The sequence below is a fragment of the Hyla sarda genome, unplaced genomic scaffold, assembly GCF_029499605.1.
Source record: "Hyla sarda isolate aHylSar1 unplaced genomic scaffold, aHylSar1.hap1 scaffold_66, whole genome shotgun sequence".
NCBI lineage: Eukaryota > Metazoa > Chordata > Amphibia > Anura > Hylidae > Hyla > Hyla sarda.
The window spans coordinates 368,248-389,537 of NW_026610675.1; the positions used below are offsets into that span (position 1 = coordinate 368,248).

Genomic DNA, 21,290 nt, shown 5'->3' on the forward strand with positions numbered 1-21,290 from the left:
TCAGTGGTCACTCACCATGATAGATTGTGCTGCTATTACTGCTGTGGTAGGACTCCACCAGGGGCGCCTGCTCCTCCGACTGCTTCATCCTGCGAGTGCGAGTCCGACCGTCCACGTTAGACTGAACCATGAGCGGCTCCTGGCGCTTCTTCTTCTGCTTCTGTTCTAATAGAGCGCGCTGCCCGATACAGAGAATATACATTATGGCACATGTCATCACAGCCCCGCCCCCTGTATGACATCACTGATATAATAGTAATATAATGACATGTGATCACAGCCCCGCCCCCTGTATGACATCACTGATATAATATAATAGTAATATAATGACATGTCATCACAGCCCCGCCCCCTGTATGACATCACTGATATAATAGTAATATAATGACATGTGATCACAGCCCTGCCCCCTGTATGACATCACTGATATGATAGTAATATAATGATGTGATCACAGCCCCGCGTCCTGTATGACATCACTGATATAATATAATGACATGTGATCACAGCCCCGCCCCCTGTATGACATCACTGATATAATATAATAATAATATAATGACATGTGATCACAGCCCCGCCCCCTGTATGACATCACTGATATAATATAATAGTAATATAATGACATGTGATCACAGCCCCGCCCCCCTGTATGACATCACTGATATAATATAATAGTAATATAATGACATGTGATCACAGCCCCGCCCCCTGTGTGACATCACTGATATAATATAATAGTAATATAATGACATGTGATCACAGCCCCGCCCCCTGTATGACATCACTGGTATAATAGTAATATAATGACATGTGATCACAGCCCCGCCCCCTGTATGACATCACTGATATAGTAATATAATGACATGTGATCACAGCCCGCCCCCTGTATGACATCACTGATATAATAGTAATATAATGACATGTGATCACAGCCCCGCCCCCTATATGACATCAATGATATAATATAATAGTAATATAATGACATGTGATCACAGCCCCGCCCCCTGTATGACATCACTGATATAATATAATAGTAATATAATGACATGTGATCACAGCCCCGCCCCCTGTATGACATCACTGATATAATGACATGTGGTCACAGCCCCGCCCCCTGTATGACATCACTGATATAATGACATGTGGTCACAGCCCCGCCCCCTGTATGACATCACTGATATAATATAATGACATGTGATCACAGCCCCGCCCCCTGTATGACATCACTGATATAATAGTAATATAATGTCATGTGATCACAGCCCTGCCCCCTATATGACATCACTGATATAATATAATAGTAATATAATGACATGTGATCACAGCCCTGCCCCCTGTATGACATCACTGATATAATAGTAATATAATGACATGTGATCACAGCCCCGCCCCCTGTATGACATCACTGATATGATAGTAATATAATGACATGTGATCACAGCCCTGCCCCCTGTATGACATCACTGATATAATATAATAGTAATATAATGACATGTGGTCACAGCCCCGATCCCTGTATGACATCACTGATATAATGACATGTTGTCACAGCCCCGCCCCCTGTATGACATCACTGATATAATATAATAGTAGTATAATGACATGTGATGACAGCCCCGCCCCCTGTATGACATCACTGATATAATATAATGACATGTGGTCACAGCCCCGCCCCCTGTATGACATCACTGATATAATATAATGACATGTGGTCACAGCCCCGCCCCCTGTATGACATCACTGATATAATATAATATTAATATAATGACATGTGGTCACAGCCCCGCCCCCTGTATGACATCACTGATATAATTTAATGACATGTGGTCACAGCTCCGCCCCCTGTATGACATCACTGATATAATATAATAGTAATATAATGACATGTGATGACAGCCCCGCCCCCTGTATGACATCACTGATATAATATAATAGTAATATAATGACATGTGGTCACAGCCCCGCCCCCTGTATGACATCACTATTACATTACTGTATATTATTTTATCTCCTGTTACTGATCCGGGATGAGGAGTAAATATTTTCCTCTCTGATCTGATTATTACTGATCGTTATTGATAAACACTTTCCATCCGTTTCCAGCTTATGTCATTACATCTATGGACTCACCTGCCTGTCCAGCTTCTGTTGCCGTAGACTACTACTCTCATCATCCAAAACACTGCAAAGACAAACACAAGGCGTAAATACAACAGAAACAAAAAAAGAACAATTGAGTATCAATCTGTAACAAAGTATCAGCCATGTGACCCCCCCCCCCCCCCAACTACTACTCCCATCATCTGCTGTCTCCACAGACTTGTAGTCGTGCCTCTGACTAGAGGTGTTCAGAACCTGAAACCCGTCTATGTTTTTTTCTGACTTCCATTCTATCGTTCTATGACCTAGATTCCATTGTTCTATGGCCTACATCCTATTGTTCTGTTACTTACATTCTATTGTTGCATGACCTACATTCTATTGTTCTGTTACTTTCATTCTATTGTTCTATGATGTACATTCTATTGTTCTATGACTTCCATTCTATTGTTCTACGACTTACATTCCATTTTCTATGATCTACATTCTATTGTTCTGTTACTTCCATCCTATTGTTCTATTACTTCCATCCTATTGTTCTGTTACATTCTATTGTTCTATGAATAACATTCTATATTTCTATTACTTCCATTCTATTACTTCCATTCTATTGTTCTATGACTTCCATTCTATTACTTCCATTTTATTGTTCTATGAATTCCATTCTATTGTTCTGTTACTTATATTCTATTTTTCTAATAGTTATGAGCACATTATAAAGTCTATTGTTACGTATGAAGGTAGAGGATTTGTTACAGTGTAACAGTCAGTCCGGAGTGATCCAGATCTTATACACACTTATGACTATACAGTGGGGATGAAAAGTTTGGGCCCCCCCAGGTAACAATTTGTATTAATGTGCATAAAGAAGCCAAAGAAAGATGGAAAAATCTCCAAAAGGATCAAATTACAGATTAGACATTCTTATAATATGTCACCAAAAGTTACATTTTATTTCCATCATTTACACTTTCATAATAACAGAAAACAATGAAATGGCGTCTGCAAAAGTTTGTGCCCCCTGCAGAGTTAATATCTTGTTCTGCCCCCTTTGGCAAGTATCACAGCTTGTAAACGCTTTTTGTAGCAGCCGAGAGTCTTTCAGTTCTTGTTTGAGGTATCTTTGCCCATTCTTCCTTACAAAAGTCTTCCAGTTCTTTGAGATTTCTGGGCTGTCTGTCACGCACTGCTCTTTTAAGGTCTATCCATAGATTTTTAATTATGTTGAGGTCAGGAGATTGTGAAGGCCATGGTAAAACCTTCAGTTTACGCCTCTTGATGTAATCCCCCGTGGATTTCGAGGTGTGTTTAGGATCATTATCCATTTGTAGAAGCCATCCTCTCTTTAACTTCAGCTTTTTCACAGATGGCATCAAGTTAGCATCCAAAATTAGCTGAAATTTTATTGAATCCATTTTTCCTTCTACTCGTGAGATGTTCCCTGTGCCACTGGCTGCAATACAACCCCAAAGCATGATTGATCCACCCCCATGCTTAACAGTTGGACAGAGGTTCTTTTCATTAAATTATGTTCCCCTTCTTCTCCAAATGTACCTTTGCTCATTCCGGCCAAAAAGTTCAATTTTAACCTCATCGGTCAACAGAACTGGTTTCCGAAATGCATCAGGCTTGTCTATATGTTCATCTGCAAAGTTCAACGCTGATTTTTGTGGTGAGGACGTAGAAGAGGTTTTCTTCTGATGACTCTTCCATGAAGACCATATTTGTACAAGTATCTCTTTATAGTGGAATAGTGAACCACAACTCCAGTGTCTGCCAGATCTTTCTGGAGGGATTGTGCAGTCATACGTGGGGTTTGAATTGTTTTCTCACAATCCTGCGAGCTGTTCTGTCTGATATTTTTCTTGGTCTTCCAGATCTTGCTTTAACTTCCACTGTTCCTGATGACTGCCATTTCTTAATTACATTGTGAACAGAGGATATTGACATCTGAAAATGTTTTGCTATCTTCTTATAGTCTTCTCCAGCTTTGTGAGCGTCAACTATTTTCAGTTTCAGATTTCTAGACAACTGCTTAGAAGAACCCGTGGTGCTGATTGTTGGGGCAAGGTCAGATGAGTCTGGGCATTTATAACCTTTGAGATGACATGACCTGGTCTTCCCAGATGATGATTGAGAACAATCCATGACACTGGCAGGTCTCAGCTGTATAAAGGGCGCAGTGCATGCTATAAATTCTGCAGGGGGCACAAACTTCTGCAGACGCCATTTTTTTGTTTTCTGTTATTATGAAAGTGTAAATGATGGAAATAAAATGTAACTTTTGGTGACATATTATAAGAAGGTCTAATCTGTAATTTGATCCTTTTGGAGATTTTCCCATCTTTCCTTGGCTTCTTTATGCACATTAATACAAATTTTAGCTGGGGGGCCCAAACTTTTCATCCCCACTGTATAACTGGCCTCACACCACTCTCTGGTAACAGGAAGCCAGCAGAATTGTGAGTGCAGCTCCGGAGGTGAACAGTATTTGTGATTGTATTCAGTATCATTTGGTAAATTATGATCAGAGCTGGATCTAAACCAGGGTACCTCCAGCTGTTGCAAACTACAACTTCCAGCATGCCCAGACAACCAATGGCTGTCCGCGCATGCTGGGAGTTGTAGTTTTGCGACAGAGGCCAGATATTTCACATAAGATCACTACCCATCCCTCCATACACTTTTACATGTATTCAGCAGGAGGACACTTGCCCGACTTTTCTCCCCTCTGACATCCTAATCAGTGTGCCTCCAGCTGTTGCAAAACTACAACTCCCAGCATGCATGGACAGCTTTTAGCATTCTGGGAGCTGTAGTTTTGCAACAGCTGGAGGCATCCTTGTTGGAAAACACTGCTTTAGAATCTGCAGATGGATTCTGTCCTAGCCGTTCACTTTCTGAACATGCTGGGAGTTGTAGTTTTGCAACAGCTGGAGGCACCCTGGTTGGGATTTGCTGATCTAAACTGTATCCGAGCTCTGCACATGAGCTGCCTGCGGTACATCGGGGATACAATGTGTTCTGCTTGTAATGGTGCCGGGATGGGATTGTTATCTCTATAATAGGTAATGGATCTGGATAGGAGCCCCCCTCCCCGGCCATTAAGGGGGGCCTCCGGCACCAGACCGTACCTCACAGCGGCGCCTCCTGATGGGCCAGGGGAGGTAATTGGGCGCTCTGAGCACTCGGACCGCTCCCCCATTTCGCCTCTTATTAGATCTATCCTCAGTATAATTGCGCATTAGAGGGGGCCGAGACGATGGCGAGATCATCTGCGATACGACAAGACGACAGTGAGAGAAAACAGCCGCAACACGTCAGAGACCCCGCAATACAGCTTAACCCCTCCGGACACCGCCGATGACTCTGAAAGGAGAACTACAAGGAGCAGCAAGCATCTCACCAATATACAGGCAGGATGGTCTCCTCCTAGAATGCATCAGTAATGGGGAACCCCGGTCTGGATGAGGGGGCGGTCTGGATGAGGGGGCGGTCTGGATGAGGGGGCGGTCTGGATGAGGGGGCCGTCTGGATGAGGGGGCCGTCTGGATGAGGGGGCCGTCTGGATGAGGGGGCCGTCTGGATGAGGGGGCCGTGTGGATGAGGGGGCCGTCGGGATGAGGGGGCCGTCGGGATGAGGGGGCCGTCGGGATGAGGGGGCCGTCGGGATGAGGGGGCCGTCGGGATGAGGGGGCCGTCGGGATGAGGGGGCCGTCGGGATTAGGGGGCCGTCGGGATTAGGGGGCCGTCGGGATTAGGGGGCCGTCGGGATTAGGGGGCCGTCGGGATGAGGGGGCCGTCGGGATGAGGGGGACGTCGGGATGAGGGGGACGTCGGGATTAGGGGGCCGTCGGGATTAGGGGGCCGTCTGGATTAGGGGGCCGTCTGGATTAGGGGGCCGTCTGGATTAGGGGGCCGTCTGGATTAGGGGGCCGTCTGGATTAGGGGGCCTTCTGGATTAGGGGGCCGTCTGGATTAGGGGGCCGTCTGGATAAGGGGGCCGTCTGGATAAGGGGGCCGTCTGGATAAGGGGGCCGTCTGGATAAGGGCGCCGTCTGGATTAGGGGGCCGTCTGGATAAGGGGGCCGTCTGGATAAGGGGGCCGTCTGGATAAGGGGGCCGTCTGGATAAGGGGGCCGTCTGGATAAGGGGGCCGTCTGGATTAGGGGGCCGTCTGGATTAGGGGGCCGTCTGGATTAGGGGGCCGTCTGGATTAGGGGGCCGTCTGGATTAGGGGTGGTCTTCTCATAGAGGGCTCACATACTAAAGGCTGATCTCCTGCTACCGGAAAATGGCAACAAGTTGTGATGGATCTGATACTCTGAATATATTAAGACTGCCTGATACTGATCCTGCATCATACTGATCCTGTCTGATATTGATCCTGCCTGGTACTGATGCTGCATTACACTGATCCTGCCCAAAAACCGATTCCTGCCAGATACTGATCATACCTGGTACTGATCCCGCAGATTACTGATCCTGCCTGATACTGATCCTGCAGAATACTGATCCTGCATGATACTTATCCTGCCTGATACTGATCCTGCCGATTACTGATCCTGCCTGATACTGATAATACCTGGTACTGATCCCGCAGATTACTGATCCTGCCTTATACTGATCCTGCAGAATACTGATCCTGCCGATTACTGATCCTACCTGATACTGATCATACCTGGTACTGATCCTGCAGATTACTGATCCTGCCGATTACTGATCCTGCCGATTACTGATCCTGCCTGATACTGATCATGCAGATTACTGATCCTGTCCGATACTGATCCCGCAGATTACTGATCCTGCCTGATACTGATCCTGCAGAATACTGATCCTGCCTGATACTGATTCTGAAGAATACTGATCCTGTCCGATACTGATCCTGCTGATTACTGATCCTGTCCGATACGGATCATACCTGGTACTGATCCTGACGATTACTGATCCTGTCCGATACGGATCATACCTGGTACTGATCCTGCAGATTACTGATCCTGCCTGGTATTGATCAGGGAAATGACATTGCCCGGTACGGACACATAATCTCCTCTTCTGGTTTTCAGTACATTGTATATACCAGTGTTTCCCAACCAGGGGGCCTCCAGGTGATGAAAAACTACAAATCCCAGCATGTCTGCAAACAGCCTTGTTGGAAAATCCTGACATATACATTGCCCGTATCCATAGGGCTGCAGAGCCCACCCAGCTCCTCCAAGGTCCTGAATGTTAGTTCTGTGATATGTCCCCACTGTCTCATTTGCCATTCGGGGGTCCTGGAGGTATCTGGGGGCCCGGGGGGGGGGGGGGGGGGGTCCTCCTTTACATTAATGTCCTTCTCTCCTCCGTGTTGGACATAAAACCTCCTTGTGCTGCCGGAGATGAAGCGGCCCCCCATGCAGGAAGCTCAGGGCATTACATCATGCGGCCCCCTATTCATGTGTCTGGGCACAGACCCCGCGTCTTCCTCAGCACCTGCTGCCACACAAACGTCTTAAAGAGTCCGATCCAAGGAGAACGCCGGACCCTCAATACTGATCATTCATGACCGACACTCTGGGATAGGAAGTGAAGCCCCCCATAGTCACCGACCACTGAAAGAGATCATTGATTCCGAGTACACAATGTATCACTCCCATCATCCCTGACCCCAGGAGATCACAATCTAATCTCCTATCATACAATGTATCACTCCCATCATCCCTGACCCCAGGAGATCACAATCTAATCTCCTATCATACAATGTATCACTCCCATCATCCCTGACCCCAGGAGATCACAATCTAATCTCCTATCATACAATGTATCACTCCCATCATCCCAGAACCCAGGAGATCACAATCTAATCTCCTATCATACAATGTATCACTCCCATCATCCCTGACCCCAGGAGATCACAATCTAATCTCCTATCATACAATGTATCACTCCCATCATCCCTGACCCCAGGAGCTCACAATCTAATCTATCACATACAATGTATCACTCCCATCATCCCAGAACCCAGGAGCTCACAATCTAATCTATCACATACAATGTATCACTCCCATCATCCCAGAACCCAGGAGATCACAATCTAATCTCCTATCATACAATGTATCACTCCCATCATCCCTGACCCCAGGAGATCACAATCTAATCTCCTATCACATACAATGTATCACTCCCATCATCCCTGACCCCAGGAGATCACAATCTAATCTCCTATCATACAATGTATCACTCCCATCATCCCTGACCCCAGGAGCTCACAATCTAATCTATCACATACAATGTATCACTCCCATCATCCCAGAACCCAGGAGATCACAATCTAATCTCCTATCATACAATGTATCACTCCCATCATCCCTGACCCCAGGAGATCACAATCTAATCTCCTATCACATACAATGTATCACTCCCATCATCCCTGACCCCAGGAGATCACAATCTAATCTCCTATCATACAATGTATCACTCCCATCATCCCTGACCCCAGGAGCTCACAATCTAATCTCCTATCATACAATGTATCACTCCCATCATCCCTGACCCCAGGAGATCACAATCTAATCTCCTATCATACAATGTATCACTCCCATCATCCCTGACCCCAGGAGATCACAATCTAATCTCCTATCATACAATGTATCACTCCCATCATCCCTGACCCCAGGAGATCACAATCTAATCTCCTATCATACAATGTATCACTCCCATCATCCCTGACCCCAGGAGATCACAATCTAATCTCCTATCATACAATGTATCACTCCCAACATCCCTGACCCCAGGAGATCCCAATCTAATCTCCTATCATACAATGTATCACTCCCATCATCCCTGACCCCAGGAGATCACAATCTAATCTCCTATCATACAATGTATCACTCCCATCATCCCTGACCCCAGGAGATCACAATCTAATCTCCTATCACATACAATGTATCACTCCCATCATCCCTGACCCCAGGAGCTCACAATCTAATCTCCTATCACATACAATGTATCACTCCCATCATCCCTGACCCCAGGAGATCACAATCTAATCTCCTATCACATACAATGTATCACTCCCATCATCCCTGACCCCAGGAGATCACAATCTAATCTCCTATCATACAATGTATCACTCCCATCATCCCTGACCCCAGGAGCTCACAATCTAACCTCCTATCATACAATGTATCACTCCCATCATCCCTGACACCAGGAGATCACAATCTAATCTCCTATCACATACAATGTATCACTCCCATCATCCCTGACCCCAGGAGATCACAATGTAATCTCCTATCACATACAATGTATCACTCCCATCATCCCTGACCCCAGGAGATCACAATCTAATCTCCTATCATACAATGTATCACTCCCATCATCCCTGACCCCAGGAGATCACAATCTAATCTCCTATCACATACAATGTATCACTCCCATCATCCATGACCCCAGGAGATCACAATCTAATCTCCTATCACATACAATGTATCACTCCCATCATCCCTGACCCCAGGAGCTCACAATCTAATCTCCTATCATACAATGTATCACTCCCATCATCCCTGACCCCAGGAGATCACAATCTAATCTCCTATTACATACAATGTATCACTCCCATCATCCCTGACCCCAGGAGATCACAATCTAATCTCCTATCATACAATGTATCACTCCCATCATCCCTGACCCCAGGAGATCACAATCTAATCTCCTATTACATACAATGTATCACTCCCATCATCCCTGACCCCAGGAGATCACAATCTAATCTCCTATCATACAATATATCACTCCCATCATCCCTGACCCCAGGAGCTGACAATCTAATCTCCTATCACATACAATGTATCACTCCCATCATCCCTGACCCCAGGAGATCACAATCTAATCTCCTATCATACAATGTATCACTCCCATCATCCCTGACCCCAGGAGATCACAATCTAATCTCCTATCATACAATGTATCACTCCCATCATCCCTGACCCCCGGAAATCACAATCTAATCTCCTATCACATACAATGTATCACTCCCATCATCCCTGACCCCAGGAGATCACAATCTAATCTCCTATCACATACAATGTATCACTCCCATCATCACTGACCCCAGGAGATCACAATCTAATCTCCTATCACATACAATGTATCACTCCCATCATCCCTGACCCCAGGAGATCACAATCTAATCTCCTATCATACAATGTATCACTCCCATCATCCCTGACCCCCAGGAGATCACAATCTAATCTCCTATCATACAATGTATCACTCCCATCATCCCTGACCCCAGGAGCTCACAATCTAATCTCCTATCATACAATGTATCACTCCCATCATCCCTGACCCCAGGAGATCACAATCTAATCTCCTATCATACAATGTATCACTCCCATCATCCCTGACCCCAGGAGCTCACAATCTAATCTCCTATCATACAATGTATCACTCCCATCATCCCTGACCCCAGGAGATCACAATCTAATCTCCTATCATACAATGTATCACTCCCATCATCCCTGACCCCAGGAGCTCACAATCTAATCTCCTATCATACAATGTATCACTCCCATCATCCCTGACCCCAGGAGATCACAATCTAATCTCCTATCATACAATGTATCACTCCCATCATCCCTGACCCCAGGAGATCACAATCTAATCTCCTATCACATACAATGTATCACTCCCATCATCCCTGACCCCAGGAGCTCACAATCTAATCTCCTATCATACAATGTATCACTCCCATCATCCCCGATCCCAGGAGATCACAATCTAATCTCCTATCATACAATGTATCACTCCCATCATCCCTGACCCCAGGAGATCACAATCTAATCTCCTATCATACAATGTATCACTCCAATCATCCCTGACCCCAGGAGCTCACAATCTAATCTCCTATCATACAATGTATCACTCCCATCATCCCTGACCCCAGGAGATCACAATCTAATCTCCTATCATACAATGTATCACTCCCATCATCCCTGACCCCAGGAGCTCACAATCTAATCTCCTATCATACAATGTATCACTCCCATCATCCCTGACCCCAGGAGATCACAATCTATTCTCAGTTCTCCTTGGTGACTCTCGGTGCAGATTTGTTACAGTGTGATCACCCAGGTGCGGTACAATGTATCCATCTCACACAGGACTAATGAAATATCCCCCGTTAACATGACTCTGTATCCGATCTCATCCATTTTATTCGCACTCTCCGGCGCAGGTGGCCGACACCTCATTACATGCGGAATATTCCGGACGAGGACGGAAATTAATGAGCAGAATATTTCTGGGACATAATGGGACTTAGATACAGAGCGCGGATGGAGATTAGATACAGCAGCACAGAAGACTGTAACACACATAAAAGGCTTAGATACAGCATCCCATAAAACTGCAACACACATAAAAGGCTTAGATACAGCATCCCAGAAAACTGTAACACACATAAAAGGCTTAGATACAGCAGCTCAGAACACACACACAATTGGCTTATATACATTGGCTCAGGAGACAATATCACGAATGAACAGCTTAGATACAGTGAATCAGTAGAAAGTATAATTTATGGTTATCTTAGATACAGCAGCTCCACATACAGAATCCTATGCGATAGACTGTAATAAAGCAGCTCAGCAGCCAGTATCAAACATAATAGGATTAGATACATAATGTCAGCGGACAGTATAACACAGCACAGGATTAGATACATAAACCCATCAAACAGTATCACACACGATAGGATTAGATATGGGGGCTCAGCAGACAGTATCAAACTGAAGGATTAGATACAGACCCTTCACAGTCAGTACGACATTTCCTTAATCATATCATAGAATATTCCGCTGATTGTTAACGTATTTTTCAACCAGAGGGTGATCGACCATCACAGCACAACACTTCGTACAGCTGAGAGTTTGTTACAATGTATCCTGTGCGGACAATTCTTTGTGACCTAAATAACCTGGACTGATACATTGTAACAAACTGTCAGGGTCAGCAGTCACACTATGGAGTCTATACTGTAAGAGGGGTCACACTATGGAGTCTATACTGTAAGAGAGGTCGCACTATGGAGTCTATACTGTAAGAGCGGTCACACTATGGAGTCTATACTGTAAGAGAGGTCACACTATGGAGTCTATACTGTAAGAGAGGTCACACTATGGGGTCTATACTGTAAGAGCGGTCACACTACGGAGTCTATACTGTAAGAGAGGTCACACTATGGAGTCTATACTGTAAGAGAGGTCGCACTATGGAGTCTATACTGTAAGAGCGGTCACACTATGGAGTCTATACTGTAAGAGGGGTCACACTATGGAGTCTATACTGTAAGAGCGGTCACACTATGGAGTCTATACTGTAAGAGAGGTCACACTATGGAGTCTATACTGTAAGAGCGGTCACACTATGGAGTCTATACTGTAAGAGAGGTCGCACTATGGAGTCTATACTGTAAGAGAGGTCACACTATGGAGTCTATACTGTAAGAGAGGTCACACTATGGAGTCTATACTGTAAGAGAGGTCACACTATGGAGTCTATACTGTAAGAGAGGTCACACTATGGAGTCTATACTGTAAGAGCGGTCACACTATGGAGTCTATACTGTAAGAGAGGTCACACTATGGAGTCTATACTGTAAGAGCGGTCACACTATGGAGTCTATACTGTAAGAGAGGTCACACTATGGAGTCTATACTGTAAGAGAGGTCACACTATGGAGTCTATACTGTAAGAGCGGTCACACTATGGAGTCTATACTGTAAGAGCGGTCACACTATGGAGTCTATACTGTAAGAGAGGTCACACTATGGAGTCTATACTGTAAGAGAGGTCACACTATGGAGTCTATACTGTAAGAGCGGTCACACTATGGAGTCTATACTGTAAGAGAGGTCACACTATGGAGTCTATACTGTAAGAGAGGTCACACTATATGGAGTCTATACTGTAAGAGAGGTCACACTATGGAGTCTATACTGTAAGAGAGGTCACACTATGGAGTCTATACTGTGAGAGAGATCACACTATGGAGTCTATACAGTAAGATCGGTCACACTATGGAGTCTATACTGTAAGAGCGGTCACACTATGGAGTCTATACTGTAAGAGAGATCACACTATGGGGTCTATACTGTAAGAGAGGTCACACTATGGAGTCTATACTGTAAGAGAGGTCACACTATGGAGTCTATACTGTGAGAGGTCACACTATGGAGTCTATACTGTAAGAGAGATCACACTATGGAGTCTATACTGTAAGAGAGGTCACACTATGGAGTCTATACTGTAAGAGCGGTCACACTATGGAGTCTATACTGTAAGAGAGGTCACACTATGGAGTCTATACTGTAAGAGAGGTCACACTATGGAGTCTATACTGTAAGAGAGGTCACACTATGGAGTCTATACTGTAAGAGAGGTCACACTATGGAGTCTATACTGTAAGAGAGGTCACACTATGGAGTCTATACTGTAAGAGCGGTCACACTATGGAATCTATACTGTAAGAGCGGTCACACTATGGAGTCTATACTGTAAGAGAGGTCACACTATGGAGTCTATACTGTAAGAGCGGTCACACTATGGAGTCTATACTGTAAGAGCGGTCACACTATGGAGTCTATACTGTAAGAGAGGTCACACTATGGAGTCTATACTGTAAGAGAGGTCACACTATGGAGTCTATACTGTAAGATAGGTCACACTATGGAGTCTATACTGTAAGAGAGGTCACACTATGGAGTCTATACTGTAAGAGCGGTCACACTATGGAGTCTATACTGTAAGAGAGGTCACACTATGGAGTCTTTACTGTAAGAGAGGTCACACTATGGAGTCTATACTGTAAGAGCGGTCACACTATGGAGTCTATACTGTAAGAGAGGTCACACTATGGAGTCTATACTGTAAGAGAGGTCACACTATGGAGTCTATACTGTAAGAGAGGTCACACTATGGAGTCTATACTGTAAGAGCGGTCACACTATGGAGTCTATACTGTAAGAGAGGTCACACTATGGAGTCTATACTGTAAGAGCGGTCACACTATGGAGTCTATACTGTAAGAGAGGTCACACTATGGAGTCTATACTGTAAGAGGTCACACTATGGAGTCTATACTGTAAGAGAGGTCACACTATGGAGTCTATACTGTAAGAGGGGACACACTATGGAGTCTATACTGTAAGAGAGATCACACTATGGAGTCTATACTGTAAGAGAGGTCACACTATGGAGTCTATACTGTAAGAGAGGTCACACTATGGTGTCTCTACTGTAAGAGAGGTCACACTATGGAGTCTCTACTGTAAGAGAGGTCACACTATGGAGTCTATACTGTAAGAGAGGTCACACTATGGAGTCTATACTGTAAGAGCGGTCACACTATGGAGTCTATACTGTAAGAGAGGTCGCACTATGGAGTCTATACTGTAAGAGCGGTCACACTATGGAGTCTATACTGTAAGAGAGGTCACACTATGGAGTCTATACTGTAAGAGCGGTCACACTATGGAGTCTATACTGTAAGAGAGGTCACACTATGGAGTCTATACTGTAAGAGAGGTCACACTATGGAGTCTATACTGTAAGAGAGGTCACACTATGGGGTCTATACTGTAAGAGCGGTCACACTACGGAGTCTATACTGTAAGAGAGGTCACACTATGGAGTCTATACTGTAAGAGAGGTCGCACTATGGAGTCTATACTGTAAGAGCGGTCACACTATGGAGTCTATACTGTAAAAGCGGTCACACTATGGAGTCTATACTGTAAGAGAGGTCACACTATGAAGTCTATACTGTAAGAGAGGTCACACTATGGAGTCTATACTGTAAGAGCGGTCACACTATGGAGTCTATAATGTAAGAGAGGTCACACTATGGAGTCTATACTGTAAGACGGGTCACACTATGGAGTCTATACCGTAAGAGAGGTCACACTATGGAGTCTATACCGTAAGAGAGGTCACACTATGGAGTCTATACCGTAAGAGCGGTCACACTATGGAGTCTATACTGTAAGAGAGGTCACACTATGGAGTCTATACTGTAAGAGAGGTCACACTATGGAGTCTATACTGTAAGAGAGATCACACTATGGAGTCTATACTGTAAGAGGGGTCACACTATGGAGTCTATACTGTAAGAGAGGTCACACTATGGAGTCTATACTGTAAGACAGGTCACACTATGGAGTCTATACCGTAAGAGCGGTCACACTATGGAGTCTATACCGTAAGAGCGGTCACACTATGGAGTCTATACTGTAAGAGAGGTCACACTATGGAGTCTATACCGTAAGAGCGGTCACACTATGGAGTCTATACTGTAAGAGCGGTCACACTATGGAGTCTATACTGTAAGAGAGGTCACACTATGGAGTCTATACTGTAAGAGGCCACACTATGGAGTCTATACTGTAAGAGCGGCCACACTATGGAGTCTATACTGTAAGAGGGGTCACACTATGGAGTCTATACTGTAAGAGCGGTCACACTATGGAGTCTATACTGTAAGAGATGTCACACTATGGAGTCTATACTGTAAGACAGGTCACACTATGGAGTCTATACCTTAAGAGAGGTCACACTATGGAGTCTATACTGTAAGACAGGTCACACTATGGAGTCTATACCGTAAGAGAGGTCACACTATGGAGTCTATACTGTAAGAGAGGTCACACTATGGAGTCTATACTGTAAGACAGGTCACACTATGGAGTCTATACCGTAAGAGAGGTCACACTATGGAGTCTATACTGTAAGAGAGGTCACACTATGGAGTCTATACCGTAAGAGAGGTCACACTATGGAGTCTATACTGTAAGAGAGGTCACACTATGGAGTCTATACTGTAAGACAGGTCACACTATGGAGTCTATACCGTAAGAGAGGTCACACTATGGAGTCTATACTGTAAGAGAGGTCACACTATGGAGTCTATACTGTAAGACAGGTCACACTATGGAGTCTATACCGTAAGAGAGGTCACACTATGGAGTCTATACTGTAAGACAGGTCACACTATGGAGTCTATACCGTAAGAGAGGTCACACTATGGAGTCTATACTGTAAGAGAGGTCACACTATGGAGTCTATACTGTAAGACAGGTCACACTATGGAGTCTATACCGTAAGAGAGGTCACACTATGGAGTCTATACTGTAAGAGAGGTCACACTATGGAGTCTATACTGTAAGAGAGGTCACACTATGGAGTCTATACTGTAAGAGAGGTCACACTATGGAGTTTATACTGTAAGAGCGGTCACACTATGGAGTCTATACCGTAAGAGAGGTCACACTATGGAGTCTATACTGTAAGAGCGGTCACACTATGGAGTCTATACTGTAAGAGCGGTCACACTATGGAGTCTATACTGTAAGAGAGGTCACACTATGGAGTCTATACTGTAAGAGAGATCACACTATGGAGTCTATACTGTAAGAGAGGTCACACTATGGAGTCTATACTGTAAGAGCGGTCACACTATGGAGTCTATACTGTAAGAGCGGTCACACTATGGAGTCTATACTGTAAGAGAGGTCACACTATGGAGTCTGTACTGTAAGAGAGGTCACACTATGGAGTCTATACTGTAAGAGAGGTCACACTATGGAGTCTATACTGTAAGAGAGGTCACACTATGGAGTCTATACTGTAAGAGAGGTCACACTATGGAGTCTATACTGTAAGAGAGGTCACACTATGGAGTCTATACTGTAAGAGCGGTCACACTATGGAGTCTATACTGTAAGAGAGGTCACACTATGGAGTCTATACTGTAAGAGCGGTCACACTATGGAGTCTATACTGTAAGAGAGATCACACTATGGAGTCTATACTGTAAGAGCGGTCACACTATGGAGTCTATACTGTAAGAGCGATCACACTATGGAGTCTATACTGTAAGAGCGGTCACACTATGGAGTCTGTACTGTAAGAGAGGTCACACTATGGAGTCTATACTGTAAGAGAGGTCACACTATGGAGTCTATACTGTAAGAGAGGTCACACTATGGAGTCTATACTGTAAGAGCAGTCACACTATGGAGTCTGTACTGTAAGAGAGGTCACACTATGGAGTCTATACTGTAAGAGAGGTCACACTATGGAGTCTATACTGTAAGAGAGGTCACACTATGGAGTCTATACGGTAAGAGGGGTCACACTATGGAGTCTATACGGTAAGAGGGGTCACACTATGGAGTCTATACTGTAAGAGAGGTCACACTATGGAGTCTATACTGTAAGAGAGGTCACACTATGGAGTCTATACTGTAAGAGCGGTCACACTATGGAGTCTATACTGTAAGAGCGGTCACACTATGGAGTCTATACTGTAAGAGAGGTCACACTATGGAGTCTATACTGTAAGAGAGGTCACACTATGGAGTCTATACTGTAAGAGCGGTCACACTATGGAGTCTATACTGTAAGAGCGGTCACACTATGGAGTCTATACTGTAAGAGAGGTCACACTATGGAGTCTATACTGTAAGAGAGGTCACACTATGGAGTCTATACTGTAAGAGAGGTCACACTATGGAGTCTATACTGTAAGAGAGGTCACACTATGGAGTCTATACTGTAAGAGAGGTCACACTATGGAGTCTATACTGTAAGAGCGGTCACACTATGGAGTCTATACTGTAAGAGAGGTCACACTATGGAGTCTATACTGTAAGAGAGGTCACACTATGGAGTCTATACTGTAAGAGAGATCACACTATGGAGTGTATACTGTAAGAGAGGTCACACTATGGAGTCTATACTGTAAGAGAGATCACACTATGGAGTCTATACTGTAAGAGCGGTCACACTATGGAGTCTATACTGTAAGAGAGGTCACACTATGGAGTCTATACTGTAAGAGAGGTCACACTATGGAGTCTATACTGTAAGAGAGGTCACACTATGGAGTCTATACTGTAAGAGCGGTCACACTATGGAGTCTATACTGTAAGAGAGGTCACACTATGGAGTCTATACTGTAAGAGAGGTCACACTATGGAGTCTATACTGTAAGAGAGGTCACACTATGGAGTCTATACTGTAAGAGAGGTCACACTATGGAGTCTATACTGTAAGAGAGGTCACACTATGGAGTCTATACTGTAAGAGCGGTCACACTATGGAGTCTATACTGTAAGAGCGATCACACTATGGAGTCTATACTGTAAGAGCGGTCACACTATGGAGTCTATACTGTAAGAGAGGTCACACTATGGAGTCTATACTGTAAGAGAGGTCACACTATGGAGTCTATACTGTAAGAGAGGTCATACTATGGAGTCTATACTGTAAGAGAGGTCACACTATGGAGTCTATACTGTAAGAGAGGTCACACTACGGAGTATATACTGTAAGAGAGGTCACACTACGGAGTCTATACTGTAAGAGCGGTCACACTATGGAGTCTATACTGTAAGAGAGGTCACACTATGGAGTCTATACTGTAAGAGAGGTCACACTACGGAGTATATACTGTAAGAGAGGTCACACTACGGAGTCTATACTGTAAGAGAGGTCACACTATGGAGTCTATACTGTAAGAGAGGTCACACTATGGAGTCTATACTGTAAGAGCGGTCACACTATGGAGTCTATACTGTAAGAGCGGTCACACTATGGAGTCTATACTGTAAGAGAGGTCACACTATGGAGTCTATACTGTAAGAGAGGTCACACTATGGAGTCTATACTGTAAGAGAGGTCACACTATGGAGTCTATACTGTAAGAGCGGTCACACTATGGAGTCTATAGTGTAAAAGTGGTCACACTATGGAGTCTATACTGTAAGGGAGGTCACACTATGGAGTCTATACTGTAAGAGAGGTCACACTATGGAGTCTATACTGTAAGAGAGGTCACACTATGGGGTCTATACTGTAAGAGCGATCACACTATGGAGTCTATACAGTAAGATCGGTCACACTATGGAGTCTATACTGTAAGAGCGATCACACTATGGAGTCTATACTGTAAGAGAGGTCACACTATGGAGTCTATACTGTAAGAGAGATCACACTATGGAGTCTATACTGTAAGAGCAGTCACACTATGGAGTCTATACTGTAAGAGTGGTCACACTATGGAGTCTATACTGTAAGAGAGGTCACACTATGGAGTCTATACTGTAAGAGCGGTCACACTATGGAGTCTATACTGTAAGAGAGGTCACACTATGGAGTCTATACTGTAAGAGAGGTCACACTATGGAGTCTATACTGTAAGAGAGGTCACACTATGGAGTCTATACTGTAAGAGTGGTCACACTATGGAGTCTATACTGTAAGAGAGGTCACACTATGGAGTCTATACTGTAAGAGCGGTCACACTATGGAGTCTATACTGTAAGAGAGGTCACACTATGGAGTCTATACTGTAAGAGAGGTCACACTATGGAGTCTATACTGTAAGAGCGGTCACACTATGGAGTCTATACTGTAAGAGAGGTCACACTATGGAGTCTATACTGTAAGAGAGGTCACACTATGGGGTCTATACTGTAAGAGCGGTCACACTATGGGGTCTATACTGTAAGAGCGGTCATATTACGGTGTTTCCCTGGTTGTATTATGTGTATTACTCTCTCTCTCTTTAGGTCCTTTGTGTTTTCTATTCATAGATACAGACCGCAGTGTGATGCTATTTTAGACGGCGCCCATGTCGACATGTGACGGAGCGCTCAGTGCACAGGACACAGGAGCGCGGGGTTCTGGGTAATTTAGCGCTGGTTGAGCCGCTCATGACTTTTGTATTTGGAGAAAGTTCTATTGTGCGGCAGAGAATAAAAGGCGCTTTATGCCCACACAACAACGGCAGAACGTCAGCACCGCGCCGGCGACCGGCATGGAGACCGTCATACGGGGGAATAAAGCGTCTACTGCGAGATTATATGTGTCCTGAGGATACGGACCAGAACCTGAAGGGGGCAGCATATGTATAATACAGGATACAACTCAGGATCAGTACAGGATAAGTAATGTAATGTATGTACACAGTGACCTCACCAGCAGAATAGTGAGTACAGCTGTGGAGTATAATACAGGATATAACTCAGGATCAGTACAGGATAAGTAATGTAATGTATATACACAGTGACCTCACCAGCAGAATAGTGAGTACAGCTCTGGAGTATAATACAGGATATAACTCAGGATCAGTACAGGATAAGTAATGTAATGTATGTACACAGTGATCTCACCAGCAGAATAGTGAGTACAGCTCTGGGGTATAATACAGGATATAACTCAGGATCAGTACAGGATAAGTAATGTAATGTATGTACACAGTGACCTCACCAGCAGAATAGTGAGTACAGCTCTGGAGTATAATACAGGATATAACTCAGGATCAGTACAGGATAAGTAATGTATGTACACAGTGATCTCACCAGCAGAATAGTGAGTACAGCTCTGGAGTATAATACAGGATATAACTCAGGATCAGTACAGGATAAGTAATGTAATGTATGTACACAGTGATCTCACCAGCAGAATAGTGAGTACAGCTCTGGGGTATAATACAGGATATAACTCAGGATCAGTACAGGATAAGTAATGTAATGTATGTACACAGTGACCTCACCAGCAGAATAGTGAGTACAGCTCTGGAGTATAATACAGGATATAACTCAGGATCAGTACAGGATAAGTAATGTAATGTATGTACACAGTGACCTCACCAGCAGAATAGTGAGTACAGCTCTGGGGTATAATACAGGATATAACTCAGGATCAGTACAGGATAAGTAATGTAATGTATGTACACAGTGATCTCACCAACAGAATAGTGAGTACAGCTCTGGGGTATAATACAGGATATAACTCAGGATCAGTACAGGATAAGTAATGTAATGTATGTACACAGTGACCTCACCAGCAGAATAGTGAGTACAGCTCTGGAGTATAATATAGGATATAACTCAGGATCAGTACAGGATAAGTAATGTAATGTATGTACACAGTGACCTCACCAGCAGAATAGTGAGTACAGCTCTGGAGTATAATACAGGATATAACTCAGGATCAGTACAGGATAAGTAATGTAATGTATATACACAGTGACCTCACCAGCAGAATAGTGAGTACAGCTCTGGGGTATAATACAGGATATAACTCAGGATCAGTACAGGATAAGTAATGTAATGTATGTACACAGTGATCTCACCAGCAGA

At 44.2% G+C, this 21,290-nt stretch overlaps 1 protein-coding gene across 5 annotated transcripts in view; it reads right to left on the bottom strand.

The window, feature by feature from the left end:
• The window catches only part of TUB (TUB bipartite transcription factor), a 133,852-nt gene that overhangs the window by 21,930 nt on the left and 90,632 nt on the right, over positions 1 to 21,290 (bottom strand). For all 5 annotated transcript variants that reach the window (XM_056554301.1, XM_056554298.1, XM_056554300.1 and 2 more), the window contains 2 exons: positions 2,131 to 2,182; positions 16 to 178 (listed from right to left, as the gene is read on the bottom strand). In XM_056554301.1, the coding sequence (XP_056410276.1) occupies positions 16 to 178; positions 2,131 to 2,182 (215 nt within the window). The remainder of the gene's footprint in view (positions 1 to 15; positions 179 to 2,130; positions 2,183 to 21,290) is intronic.